Source organism: Capra hircus, chromosome 15 (genome assembly GCF_001704415.2).
Source record: "Capra hircus breed San Clemente chromosome 15, ASM170441v1, whole genome shotgun sequence".
Lineage (NCBI taxonomy): Eukaryota > Metazoa > Chordata > Mammalia > Artiodactyla > Bovidae > Capra > Capra hircus.
The window spans coordinates 37,333,506-37,347,421 of record NC_030822.1 but is presented as its reverse complement, the minus strand read 5'-3'; the positions used below and the strand labels follow the sequence as shown (position 1 = coordinate 37,347,421).

The following is a 13,916-nucleotide window of genomic DNA, read 5'->3' as shown; positions in this document are numbered from 1 at the left end:
TCTCCCCCCAGGGAGACGTGGGAGTGCAGGCAGCAGGGAGACCTGGCTGAATGTTTGGAAAAGGGAGGGTGTCCCGGGAGGCAAGCAAGGGCGTCTCACTGTCCACCTCACCTGGAAGGGTACAGTACCTAATACGGGGGCACTGACACTCCGGCCACGGTCTCCAGCCAACCAAGAAGCAGAGAAGCCACATGAAGAAGCAAGAGAGGCCAAAGTCCAGCCCAACAGAGTTATAGGGAAGCAAAGAAATAAACAAGAGTCATCGAGCAAGAGGGAAAAACTCAAACAGAAAGAAAAATAATCTCACAAGGAAGGGTGGGGTGAAGGGTGACTGAGCCTGACCTGCAGGGTCATGCAGTGAGGGGACCAAATGCTCCTGGTGCCACTTCCTCGCAGGTAAGGCATCCACACACATGGAGTGAGGGGGGTGGCTGTGAGGGCTGAATATGCCAGGCTCCCCACTGCTCTTGTGCACCTGTCAGAGCTCACTCAGATCAGACTACAGTGATCTGAAGCTGCAGGAAAGTCCACAGTCTGAGTGTCGCTAGGACACATTCATTCAGGGGCTTCTCTGGAGTTTCTGCAGCCAAAGGCAGTACTAGCCAAGGGCAGAAGCCTGTACACTGGCTGGCTCGGAAACAGCCAGAGATGAGGAGTCAGGGGTGGGGAAAGCTCGATCAGGACCAGAATGCTCCCTTCTAGCACCCCCGCCCCCCGCCACTGATCCGCTGCTGCTATTGGAGAAATACAGACTATTGTGCAAAGACCTCCATCAGATCCTAAGCACCAAAAGGCTACTGGTGGACTGGCACCCTTGCCCACTGACTCCACTTCTCTAAGGAAATGCTCTTCCTTGGAAGAGCACATAATATCACCCTACTGGTAAGAGGGAGGCTGCAGAGAGGAAGGCAGAGACAGGAAAGAGATCAGGAGGACAGAGGAGGAATGGGGAGGGCCAGGGAGGGTGGAGTGTGGTGTCTAGCAGGGAGGGAAAGAGGGAAAACAGGAAGGTCAGGAAGGAGTCGAGAGAGGAGGAACAGAGGAGAAGAGAAAAAGGGGGTAGAATAATCACAGGTGGAAAGAAGGTGGGCACACACCCTGATTCCTGGGCTCTGGAAGGGAACGGTGAGCCCAGAAAGACAGCCATCGTCTCTGGACATGGGATCACCCTGAGGTACGACTTGCCCCGTCCACCCACCCCCACTGCTCTCCAGATCTGGGCTGTGGTGGGGAGGGTGCAGGGACCTCGTGCAACAATGGAAGTGCCAAGGCCGAGGCACCAAAAGCCACCAGCCTGGGGTCTGGACACTCACTCAGCCTCAGCGGGCTGCTCCCTGCGGGGTCCACTGGGGAGGCGGCGGCGGGTGGAGACTTGGCAGGCTCTCCATTGGGCGTGGCTCCCGGAAGCTTCCCAGGTAACGTGGGGTACTTGTGCTCCGCCAGGAAAGGGCCATCCTAAGGGAAGGAGAGGGAGGGAGATGTTGAATTAGCTATCACTTTCCACCTCAAACCCAATTAGGAAATCTCTGGATGCAGGAACAACTCCCTGTTCTCCAAGAACCATTTGTAAACTGAGGCCAACTTGAAGCTCCTCAAAGGCCAATTAGTCTAGGCCAGGCAATAGGACCAGAGCTCCGAGAAAGAAAGAAACTTGCCCAAAGCTGCATAGCGAGATGGGGACAGAGTCGAGCTCGAATCGAGGGCTGACAGAAGCCATGTCTGAACAGAAGGCGAAGCCTTTGCTGTCTGGCCTTGTGCTCAGAGGTTAAGGGATCAACAGCCAAGAATTACCTTTCAAGCTCTTTGAGCATACAAACCAGAATTCCAACAAATGTTATACCTATTGCTTTACCGTAGTAGATAATAGTATCTATTGATCGTATTTATAAATCACAATAATAGTTATTTTGAAAGACAGCAGGTTAAGGTGAAGCGAGAAGGTAAGAACACAGTCAGAGGAGATGTCAACAGGAAGCGGGTCAGAGGGCCACCTCCCAGCATGAAGTTTCCTGGGAACTTGGGATCACAGTCTGCATGAGGTTCAGCCCAGGGCGGTGTGCCCTGTGCTCAGACTCTGGCCATGGAAAGGGTTCCAAAAAGAAAAGTTGATTTCGAGATGAAGAAGAATTGCATTAAAAAAAAAAAAAAAGAACTGCACTTATTTGGTCAAGAAGGATTTAATGGGCCCTAAACCCACAAATCTAAGGGAAACACAGAAGTAAATTCATTTGAGTGAAAAGAAAAGAGAAATTAAAGCAATGTTACCAAGGGAATCAACTGTGGATCACTTGAACAGATGCAGAAGTCGAAAAGTAGAAAGATGAAACCAATTTCAAAATGAACAAGTCAGAAGACTAGTGGGAGACTTCAGTGACTGTGATATCTTTCATTTAGTTAAAAGCCAAGTGCCCAATAAATTTCTGAATTCAGTTTCCTTATAAAGGCATGCCTTAGAAATTGTTTGAAATTCAATTTAGTCATTGAAAACTGAATACTAATCCTATATAAATCAGCTCAGAAAGAACAGAGATGAGAATAGTGGGCTAAATTTTCAAGGGATTCTGAAGGAACTGGCTGGTAAAGGAGGAATAACTGAACTTGAAGAGATGGACACCACACAGTTTTTAAGTTCATGATGACCCATGAGGGACAGATTGGACCTGTTAAAACTTATAGTCAACAGCAACAGTTTCCAAACACCAGCCCCGACACGGGCTGGTTTATAATCACCTGGGACACTTGTAAATATAAAAACCCAGGTCGCGCCGCACCCATGAATCAGCCCCTGTGGGAGTGCACCCTGGGAGTCTGTATTTTTAACACACGTCTCAGATTGCTCTGACGTACAGTCAGACCCGGGAACTGCTGACTGTGGGGAAGGCAGCATTCACAAATTTTCGAGAGCTGAAGGGCATGGCTCCAAGTTCCATTTTATACAGGAAATATGGGAGTGGGGAAGGGTTCAGAAACAGACATCCTGCCGTATCATCATAAACACTCCTCTAAGACAGGGCAGAGACAGCCAAGGCTACACCCATGAGGACTGCCCCAGGAGCTCGCTGAAGGGCTGAGACTTACAGAGGGCAGAGCCTTGTGGAAGATGGCTTCAAAGGCAGCTCAGGCACGTGAAAGAGACAGTGAAAGAACCAAGGGCACTGGAAAGGGCTCTCAGCTCTGCTCAGCCAAGAAGAGATGCTGGGAAGGAGGGACTCATTGCTGGAGAAGGCGATGCAACATCAGGACACAACACAGGGGAAACGGAAGCGCCCGAAGCCAGTCCCGCATTGCAGGCTCTGAGAAGAATGACCCTGGTTAAGGGGATGGAAATCCCAGGCAAGGCTGGAAATCCCAAACAGACGGCTGAAGACCCCGCTGCCCTGAAAGAGCACAGAGGCAGCGCACCTGAGCAGGAGAGCCTAGGCTGGGAGTCAGACCAACTCGGGCCAAGTTCTTTCTCTTTAGCCCCTCAGAACCTCCATTTTATTGTTTCTGAACAGAGGACAACAATTTCTGCCCCTGGCCCAGCACACGAGGACACAGAGGCACAGAATATCACACGCCCGAGGTCTACAGCGACAGCAGTCAACGACAAGATCAGTCCCTGGAGCGAGGAGAGCAGGGGGCAGACCCCATCTACATCAGGCTCAAGTGGTCCCAGCACAACAGGGAGGACTCACTGCTCGCTCCAAGGATATGGAATAGGACCTTTCAGGGTCTGTGACCTGTGCACAGGAGATGATAACTGAGACAGGGCCTGAGGGACTCCAATTCCAAAGCTGTCAGGAGCAGGGGAGACTGACTCATTGCGTGGACTCCACAGGGAGAGCCCATCAGTGGAGGCACATTCTAGGAAAGTCCAGACATGCATCTAACAGGGCTGGAGAAGAATACAGAGGGTGTCTTACAGTGTCAAGAGTTCTTAGTCATAGAAAGCAAAGGCCAGACATCCATGTGTGGGGACACTGCAGAAGGATCCGTGCGCCTGCGCTGAGTGTGCCCCCGGGTGTTTTAACCATGACTTATCACTACAGAAAGGACGAGGGCTGAGATCATAACATCTCCCTCCCCAGAGATCAGAACAACTCTGCCTTAAAAGTGGATTTCTCAGAGCCTGTGAGATGGGGGAGATAAGAAGAAGTCCTATTGCACAGATAAGGGAGGTGAAAGCACAGATCCAGCTGAGGGCACGGAAGAAGAAAGCGGGAGAGGAGGTTTCATCTTTCCTTTCACCCCTTACAGGTAACATATTTTAAGGTTTCTAAAGCTGTAACTTGCTAAATGAAAAGACTAGCAAACAGCGCAGCCTCATACCGACAACAGGGACATGCGGTTAATGTATACTACCTTGGGTTCTACCACGGGGGAGGGCTGGTTCCCACCGACACACTGTGGGGTGGCAAGGAGCATTTCAGTTATGTGGAGAGAAAGAGACCCGCGTTAGTCACGGCAGCAACTCAGGGCCGCCCGCCGGCCTGGATCTGCAAGGCTCGCCCCTCGCTCCCTCCCCATCCCTGTCAGATCAACACAGCCGGTGGAGGGAACACAGGTCACTGTCCAGCTGCATGGACAGACCGGAGGGAGCCTCAGGCACGTGATGGGAACAAAGCCACTGCGGGCTCCTGCCTTCCTGGTTTTCCACTGTATCACCAGGGAGCCTGGCCTACTGCTGGACCCCAAGGGGTCTACACAGCAAGGTCACTGGAGTGCTACAGGGAAGCACCCCTGTGTGTCCAATGACCTCGCTGCCCAAGAATCTGTGACCCTCCTCTCCAGCACAGGGGCACCCACGTGGTCAAGGGCTAGCCCCATATAAGGAGCCACAAAGCCCTCCTCATGTCTTTTTAGACTCTTTAAGAAGCTTCCTCTCCAATCTTCTACTTTATTCCATAACCCACTCCCAGGGGCATCTTTATCCACATAGGTTAAAGCATCTGCCTGCAATGCGGGAGACCTGGGTTCGATCCCTGGGTTGGAAAGATCCCCTGGAGAAGGAAATGGAAACCCACTCCAGTATTCTTGCCTGGAGAATCCCATGGACGGAGGAGCCTGGTGGGCTACAGTCCATGGAGTCGCAGAGTCGGACACGACTGAGCGACTTCACTTTCATCCTCATTCAAAACCTCTGCAACATTCCAAGTGCCCTGGGGAAATAGGGCCAGGATTTAAGAACTCTGGCTCCATCTGACTCCCGCCTCTGACCTTACCACCTCCTGCTCCCCAAACCATTTCCCCAAACCTATCCATGCCCACCTCAACATCTTTTCTAATCAACTCCAGGCAGCGTGTTCTGACTCACCCTGCCCCTAGGATGCCTTGAGCCATAGCTGACCAGTTTTCTCAAAATGTTCATAAAATCCCTGCCTCCCCAGCAACTTGATAAAAGCCTCCATGAGGTAGGGACAGCACCTGGCCTGCGGGTCCGGGCACTGTGCTGACCTCAAAGAAATAACTCAGTCATCTTTATGTATAGACTGATGGACTGACCTTATCCACAGATTCACTTCTCAAGTCTTCGAGACTACAGGAGAGTTTTTTCTGAGCCCTGGAAAAACACAAGAGAAAACAAAAAGGGAAACAGTTACTGGAGAAGGAGGAACTTAGTATCATTCATGCAGAGGATATTTCAGTGTTTAACTGGTATTCTATCTTGGGCTCAGAGTCAAGGTCAGGAGAAAACTCAACACCCTCTCATCATTTAACTGTTACATGTAAGATGAGTCTGGCCCACTCTGGGGATGGTCTGGTCTGACCATGTGTTGGTAATGCATGAGAGCATCACTGAAATCCAAATCAAAAGTCCTTAACAGTCCTCAAAGACCAAGAATACACAATTCAGTGGCATCAGTGGGCGCTGGCTGTTGTGCGGTCATAAGAGAAAGCCAATGTCTGTGGAGTCGAAAAAGAGGAAAGGGGGCCAATACTGCCTGGTCTGTGCGTGTGAGAGTAACCCAGGGAGGGGGCGGGGCCTGAGAGCGCAGATGGGCACGTCGGCCACAGCTCCAAAGCACCGCCTGCTGGGGTCCCCTGTCCCTCTGCTCCAACCCTGTGAGCCCGGAGCAGTCTGCTCAGAGCAATCAGCTTTCTCGGGCACTGTTTTGCAGAGGAGGGAACCAACTGGATAGAGAAGCGGCACCACCACCCATGGTCACGAGGGTTACCTGTGACAAGGCTCCTTGGCAGTGATGTTTCTCAGTTCAAATGAATAAATCAGCATCTGTTGCTACACTAGTCTCTTAGGAGTCTAGTCAGTGTGAGTCACTCCATGTTGACTTCATTCTGAGCGAACTCATCAACCAAATTTCTTATTCTGCAAAACTATAAATTGGCCAGTCGCCATCCCTGGCATGACTGCTTTCCTCTGGGGCTAAAAGCTCAGTAACAATGGCTTTATGGAAAACGGGGGGTTCTGAGTGCCTAGGCTGTGGAGATTCAGCGCCCTTCTGGGGAAACTCCTGTCACTTGGCTGAAAGACAGCCTGCCCTTGGCAGTGGAGCTCCAGATCCCGGTTCCTTGGAAATGTGTTCTAAAGAGCTGACATTTGTAACTAGAAGTAGGTTGATTTTCGAGGGTATCAGTCAGGAGGCAGTTGGTGACCACATAGGCGAGCCCACAGTAAGCTCATTGCTATCTGAAGCTTCCTCAAAGCAAATGGACCAACCTCCCTATGAGAAGAAAAGGCCCTCCCTGGAGAGAGAGTGGAGTGTTGTCACAGGGCTGGCCTCCCTCTGAGAGCAGGAAGGCCTTGCCAGAGGGGCTGGTGGCAATGACAGGTTCATGGCGCAGGGCGCTCTCTGCTCTGAGGAGCCCCTGGGGGCACAGAGAAGGTGCAGCCCCTCCCCGAGGCCCCAAACCCTGGCCAGATCTCCTCTCAGTGACAAGAACCTGGCCCCTCGGCCTGTGGGTAGGGAAGCCCTTCTGCAGCCAGGGGAGGTGGGCATGGTTCATGACTGCACCACCATTTTGGCCCTGATGTGGCCGCTGCTGGGGCCGCTGCTGGGGCCTGGAGTGCTGCCCTGACTATGGGAGGGCAGGCGGGACCAGGACAGGGTGGCTGTGATCACTGCCTCGTCTGGAGCCCTGAGAGGGGCCTGAGAGCACAGCAGCTCCACAGAAACGCTTGGGCCTCCTACCTGGTTTCCAGTGATTTCTGTGGTAGTGGGGGTGGCCCCGCCGTGGGAGAGCTGCCTCTTGGAGACACCTGCATGGGAACCAGAAGAGTCACTGGAAAGAACAGTCACTGCCTGGAGACCGGCCACCATCCTTTCCCCTTATTTGGACAATTCCTCCTGGGGAGGTACATCTCCCACCCTGGGTATAGCCACAGGGGCTACAACAACACTGGTGCCTTGCTTTTTTAAGATGCCAACAAGCAAGATATATTGAAAGCCATGGCCAACTTGCCTCTCCTTCTAGGCCCCAAGCTCACATCCTTGCAGCGACAAGTTAGTCCTGACACCCGAATCCCTGCACCCTGTCCTTTCTGAGCTTGGTTCTGAGCTTTTCCTTTCATTCAGTAAGCCACTGCGCACCCTTTCAAAAGCATTCCTTGTTGTAACTTAGCCAGAGTGGACTTCTGCTTGCAATGAACAACACTGTAATTCATACAGTCAATCAACAAACAGGAGCAGCATCCACTGCCTGACAGGCCATCAGGGAGGTGGGTAAGTTAATTAGGATGAAAGATCAATGCAACATGTCCTATAATATATTAATAGAATGGGAATGGAAGGGACCCTTCTCATTGGTGGGAAGGTCAGGGAGGCTTCAGAAGGGAGACACTTAAGCTGAATCTTGAGAGATGAGAATGGGCTTAGCAAGGTTGAAAAGCAAGGGTCTCACAGGTGGAATGAACGCAAGCTAATGGTGGTAAAGAAGGACGCAATTTAATGTCTTCACTGACTCTAAGGGCTGTCTTTCTTTAGAGCCTGGTATCTTCCTGGTCTACTTAGAAAGAACCCTGGCATTATAGTACGTAGTGTTGTTAAAAGCCTGGGCTTTTGGGCTCAAGTCCAAGTTCTGCTACCTACTTGCTGTGTGACCTAGAGCAGAGTACTTACCCTCTCTGAGCCTCAGCTGCAGCACAATAAAAGAAGAATCCCCGGTGGGGTGTCATGAGGCATAAATGAGGTGAGTCATGTACAATGCTAATCACATGGGTACGGGATATCAGTTACTGCCACTATTGCCAGCAGTCTGGGGTGGTTGCTCTGACTAACTGGGCCACTAGATGACACATTTGCCCCTCCCTTAATTAAAAGGGTTTAGCTGGACTAAGACCCTCCTCAGCGTGACTGTTCTGGAGTTTTAAGAACCTTTTAAATTCTGGACTGAAGTCCCTCTTCTTCTGAGATCTGTAACTACAAGTTTATTTGCCCAGTGTATCTAGACCAAGTCCAGAGACAGCCTTAGAACTGGACCAGATTTTAAACAAGAGAAAAGGAAATCTGTATGCTGGCTACAGGGAAGAGAGGTTGTCTGTGAAACAGGAATGTATCACTTCAAAAGTTCATTATCCCTCCAAATGGGCAAGATGCATTCATTCATTAAAGAAATATTTGTTGAATTTAACTGGGTATTGGGCATCACTGCAGATCCTGGAGAGGCAGTGGTAAATAAAAATATCCCTTTGGTCTATGCTCATATTCCAGAGAGTAAAGGCAAAAATAAACAAGGAAACCAATTGAAAAAGAAAAGTTGGGGCCTCCCTGGTGGCTCAGTGGTGAAGAATCTGCCTGCCAATGCAGGAGACACGGGTTCTATCCGTGGTCTGGGAAGACTGCACACGCCACGGAGCAACGAAGCCTGTGCTTCACAAGTACTGAGCCCGTGCTCTGGAGCCCGGGAACCGCAACGACTGAGCCCGCATGCCGCAACTACTGAGCCCACGCGCTCTAGAGCCTGTGCTCCGCGATGAGGGAAGCCCGCACACCAGAGCCGGAGAGCCGCCCACACGGGCTGCAACTAGAGAAGAGCCCTCACTGCAGCGAAGACCCCGCACGGCCAAAACAAAGTCTAGAAAATAGAACAGGAAATTCCTATCCTCAGAAGTCTAGTGGCCACTCTGCTGTTCTCCCCAGCAGGAACACAGGCCTGTGCCCTGGCTCCTTCCACCCTCAGTGTCTCCCCAGAGCCTCTGGGGTGACTCCACTGCTTTAATTTTTCTACCTGTCAAGATTTATACCTGGCAGGTTCCCAATTAGATCCTCCCCCAGGTTCAGGGCAAGCTCCCGGGGCCTGCAGAAACCCCACATCGTTAATGGAAACACAGTACCTCTGATTTAAATAGGTCTTCGGGGCCTTTATTTGCAGTGTTCCAGTTCCTGAAGCCTCCCTCCAGTTCTTCCTCATTGATGGAGAGAGTTCTTTCTGAAGGCCCTGGAAGCATTAATGCAGATCATTACCACCACATGGCTTGTTTAGAAACCTGTAATTGTACCACAAAATTCTAACACCGTCTCTCCTTCATTAAGAGGGACAAAGAAAAACATTAACGGACATTAAAAGTGTGATTCAGAATATTCATTGGAGCATTTGAGCACAGGCTTCCAGGAGGCCGTTTCAAGGTCAGAGCTCATGCTGGGGGAAACAAGAGAAGTCCCCAGCCCGCAATTATTCCTCTCCAATCTTCTCATTCCTTGGCCACAGGCATTCAGGCCCTCATCTAACCCAAGATCCAAAATGATTAGAGGAAATTAGCCTGTGACATGTGTGCAGGGCTGGCAGCGGCCCTGGGTGACAGCCAGTCAGCCACAACCCGAACTAGAGGTTGGCTTTTCCCCAAGAGGCAGCAGCAGCTCAGCCTGAATGAGAGGTTCCTGAGCACCCCCATAGCAGCCCTCTCCTGTGAAACAGCTGCTTCCTCGGGATCTGTAATGGGAGCCTGGGTCAACAGCGTGACCAACAAGGCAGGCGATCGGGCATCTGCCCCAGGGTGCCCACACAACACGGATGCTGCCCGAGTGCTGCATTCAGTCTGGGCAGCAAGTATGAAACACAAACAGCTCTCCCTGCCCCGTGACTTCCTATGGGAACCCAAGCACCCAGGAACTCAAAGAAGGCTCCCCAAGTGTCCTGGCAACTGCTAGGGATGCTTTTAGATTCTACAGGAGGTGGATAGGCTCTAATTCCCAGTGAAGGTACTAAACTGCCTTTGGATCCAGGTTTGACTGCACTCACTGCCTCTAAGAAGTATGACAGGGAGATGCATAGCCCTCCTGAGGGTGGGGTTTCCCAATGGGTCAAGTTGAAGGCTTTCCTTTCTTGATGATCTGGATAGTTTAGTCCCTGGAAGTACTGAACTGTCTGCCATTTGATGAAATTTCTGGAAATCAAGAGCTGCCAGTTTCCTACCATCCAGGGCAGTCTAACCAGCTCCATCTTCCTGCAGGACATTTTCCCAAATAAAAATGAAGACTCTTCTGGCAGGACTGCCCAGCATTTAACACAGTAGAGATGGAATACCTTGGGGAGAAGATGGTAAGCTCCCTGCTGCTCTTACCTTGGGTTGCCATCACGATCTCATTCACCCTTCGGTACTGGTTTAACAGCCCAGTAAGCTCCTCTATCCGACGGTCCTGTCACAGAGCAAGACAGATTTCCATGTAAACAACAACACTGGCGCCTGAGGTGATTTCATTTGGGGCCCAGGCTATGTTCTGGGCACACAGAAAGGAAAAGCTGTGTGGAACCTCTAGAACACTTCAAAGGGAGACAGAGTGCCCAAGCTCTGGGGTTCTCAGTGGTCGGCCTCCTCGGCTGCCGTAAACACTCCTGGCTCTCCCTGAAGGCTATGAGTCCAATCTCTACTTAGAAAACAACCCCTGTTTGACACAGCCTTCGAATGGCTCACACGTTTGCTGGGCAGGAAACGGTTTCCCTACCCTCCTGATGCAGCCACTGAAACCCGCCTCCTGGTCCAAGCACTGTCCTCTAGTTGTCCTTGTTTAGTCGCTCAGTAATGTCCGACTCTTTGCGACCCAGTGGACTGTAGCCCTGCCAGGCTCCTTCGGTCCATGGGATTTCCCAGGCAAGAATACTAGAGATGGGTTGCCATTTCCTTCCCATTCAGGGACTGAACCTGTGTCTCCTGCTTGGCAGGTGACATTCTTTACCACTGAGCCACATGGGAAGCCCATTGTCCTCTGAAGCTACATGCCAAAAAAAAAACAACAACAAAAAACCACTAAAATAAAGCTGTCGTATTTATCTCAATACCTTACGAGTCTGAGATTCCTTACATAACAGAGGAAATTCCCGGAGGGGATCAATTCTTCCCCAGCAAAGGCTGGGGACTTGGGATGACACACAAATTTCAGAGTTAGATAAACGTGGGTATGACCCTGGCTCTGCTATCTGCTGTTACCTGACCTTGGGCAACACTACTCAAGCACTTTGAGTCTCGGTTTCCTGGTCTGTAAAATGCAGGGCTGTGATCCTTAGAGCTGACCTTTGTGCCAGATAGGTGCTCTGTACTATGGAGATGGCTATGTTATGATTGTGCAGGGATTCAACGTGAAGAACAAATAAGGCTGATGGGTCTCTCGCCAGTTTTATGAAGGGCCTATCACCAGATCATGAACATGGGGGACTGGTGGATGGCTCTCAAGTTTTGTTAGGAGTCTGAGCAACAGCTATGACATAGGCAGTAACCACAGTGTATTTTGTCCCCAAAACCAGCCTGAACAGATATGGCTTCATTCTGCCTTTGAGAGATTCCATTTAGGCAAAACTCCCAGGCATCGAAGTCAAAAGCAGGTAACTGAGCCGAGTCTCCAGGAAGCAGAGGCGGATCTCCTGACACTTCCCTGAGTCAGTGTCCTGATGGGCTCAGCCCTGCCCAAAGTATCAGAGACCAGAAGGGACCAAACAGAACCAGGAAGGTCAGCAGGGAAAGGACAGGGCGGCTCAATGGCCATCTTACCTTGTCTTCATTGGCAACAAGCAAAGTTTCCATCCCCATTTTCAGACGTTGAATTTCTTGGTCTAAAAGAATTTAAGTGTAGGAAGAATTATTTACATAAAATGCAGACAGCTAGTTCTACCTGCTAAGATGCTATAACTTTCTGTGTGAATAAATTACACATCACTCCTTACTTCTTCAAAGAGCCCAGGATGGTGTCTGGCACACAGTCAGTCTCATTAAATATTTGTTGGATAATTCAACAAATTAAACTGGTATTTTGTCTTCTCTTTATAGACATTTTTTGGGGGGGAAACAAAATGTCATTTACTCAAGGATGTCGTAGAAGAACTCCCAAACTTTCTACAATTGATATCCCAGAAGAAATTTGACATTTATCCTTTATAACTTGAGTAGGCAGGTACTAGGGCTGCTAACTAGTATCAGAGAGAATCAAGAATCACACAGTCCCATGGATTATACCAGAGGAGAATTTAAAATGGGAAGAGAGTCTCCAGCCAAACAGAGACAGGAAAAGAATGATTATGTAAAAAGAGCCAGGTACTTGACTTAATTAGGAAAGGCATAGTCAGAATTGACTAACAATGTTTAATTGGATCTATAAATATATTGAAACAACTCTACAGTCAAGGAAAACAATCTTAGTTCATCATAAACCTGCAGAATTTCCCTATGCGCCCAGGGGTCTTTGTCAGTCTGTGGTAGATGACAGTTGGCCTTCTCCCACTCTGGACCCAACAGAGACTCTGAAATTCTTCACAAACTAGTCTGGAGAGACAGGTCAAAGGACAAAGCCTAAATGGGCTGGGAGTCATTCCGCCAAATAGGTGGAGGTCTAGGAATTAGCTATTTCAAATCCTGAAAGATGATGCTGTGAAAGTGCTGCACTCGATATGCCAGCAAATTTGGAAAACTCAGCAGTGGCCACAGGACTGGAAAAGGTCAGTTTTCATTCCAATCCCAAAGAATGCTCAAACTACCGCACAATTGCACTCATCTCACATGCTAGAATAGTAATGCTCAAAATTCTCCAAGCCAGGCTTCAGCAATACATGAACCGTGAACTGCCAGATGTTCAAGCTGGATTTAGAACAGTCAGAGGAACCAGAGATCAAATTGCCAACATCTGCTGGATCATGGAAAAAGCAAGAGAGTTCCAGAAAAACACCTATTTCTGCTTTATTGACTACGCTAAAGCCTTTGATTGTGTGGATCACAATAAACTGTGGAAAATTCTGAGAGAGATGGAATACCAGACCACCTGACTTGCCTCTTGAGAAACATATCTGCAGGTCAGGAAGCAACAGTCAGAACTGGACACGGAACAACAGACTGGTTCCAAATAGGAAAAGGAATATGCCAAGGCTGTATATTGTCACGCTGCTTATTTAACTTCTATGCAGAGTACATCATGAGAAACGCTGGGCTGGAAGAAGCACAAGCTGGAATCAAGATTGCTGGGAGAAATATTAATAACCTCAGATATGCAGATGACACCACCCTTATGGCAGAAAGTGAAGAGGAACTAAAAAGCCTCTTGATGAAAGTGAAAGAGGAGAGGGAAAAAGTTGGCTTAAAGCTCAACATTCAGAAAACGAAGATCATGGCATCTGGTCCCATCACTTCATGGGAAATAGATGGGGAAACAGTGGAAACAGTGTCAGACTTTTATTTTGGGGGGCTCCAAAATCACTGCAGATGGTGACTGCAGCCATGAAATTAAAAGACGTTTACTCCTTGGAAGAAAAGTTATGACCAACCTAGATAGCATATTCAAAAGCAGAGACATTACTTTGCCAACAAAGGTCTATCTAGTCAAGGCTATGGTTTTTCCAGTGGTCATGTATGGATGTGAGAGTTGGACTGTGAAGAAAGCTGAGCACCAAAGAATTGATGCTTTTGAACTGTGGTGTTGGAGAAGACTCTTGAGAGTCCCTTGGACTGCAAGGAGATCCAACCAGTCCATTCTAAAGGAGATCAGTCCTGGGTGTTCATT

At 49.5% G+C, this 13,916-nt stretch overlaps 1 protein-coding gene across 2 annotated transcripts in view; it reads right to left on the bottom strand.

The window, feature by feature from the left end:
* Positions 1 to 13,916, bottom strand: part of PPFIBP2 (PPFIA binding protein 2) — a 153,790-nt gene that overhangs the window by 17,299 nt on the left and 122,575 nt on the right. For both annotated transcript variants that reach the window (XM_005689726.3, XM_005689727.3), the window contains exons 9-15: positions 11,921 to 11,982; positions 10,499 to 10,574; positions 9,272 to 9,375; positions 7,131 to 7,198; positions 5,485 to 5,542; positions 4,345 to 4,386; positions 1,314 to 1,455 (exon numbers count right to left, since the gene is read on the bottom strand). In XM_005689726.3, the coding sequence (XP_005689783.2) occupies positions 1,314 to 1,455; positions 4,345 to 4,386; positions 5,485 to 5,542; positions 7,131 to 7,198; positions 9,272 to 9,375; positions 10,499 to 10,574; positions 11,921 to 11,982 (552 nt within the window). The remainder of the gene's footprint in view (positions 1 to 1,313; positions 1,456 to 4,344; positions 4,387 to 5,484; positions 5,543 to 7,130; positions 7,199 to 9,271; positions 9,376 to 10,498; positions 10,575 to 11,920; positions 11,983 to 13,916) is intronic.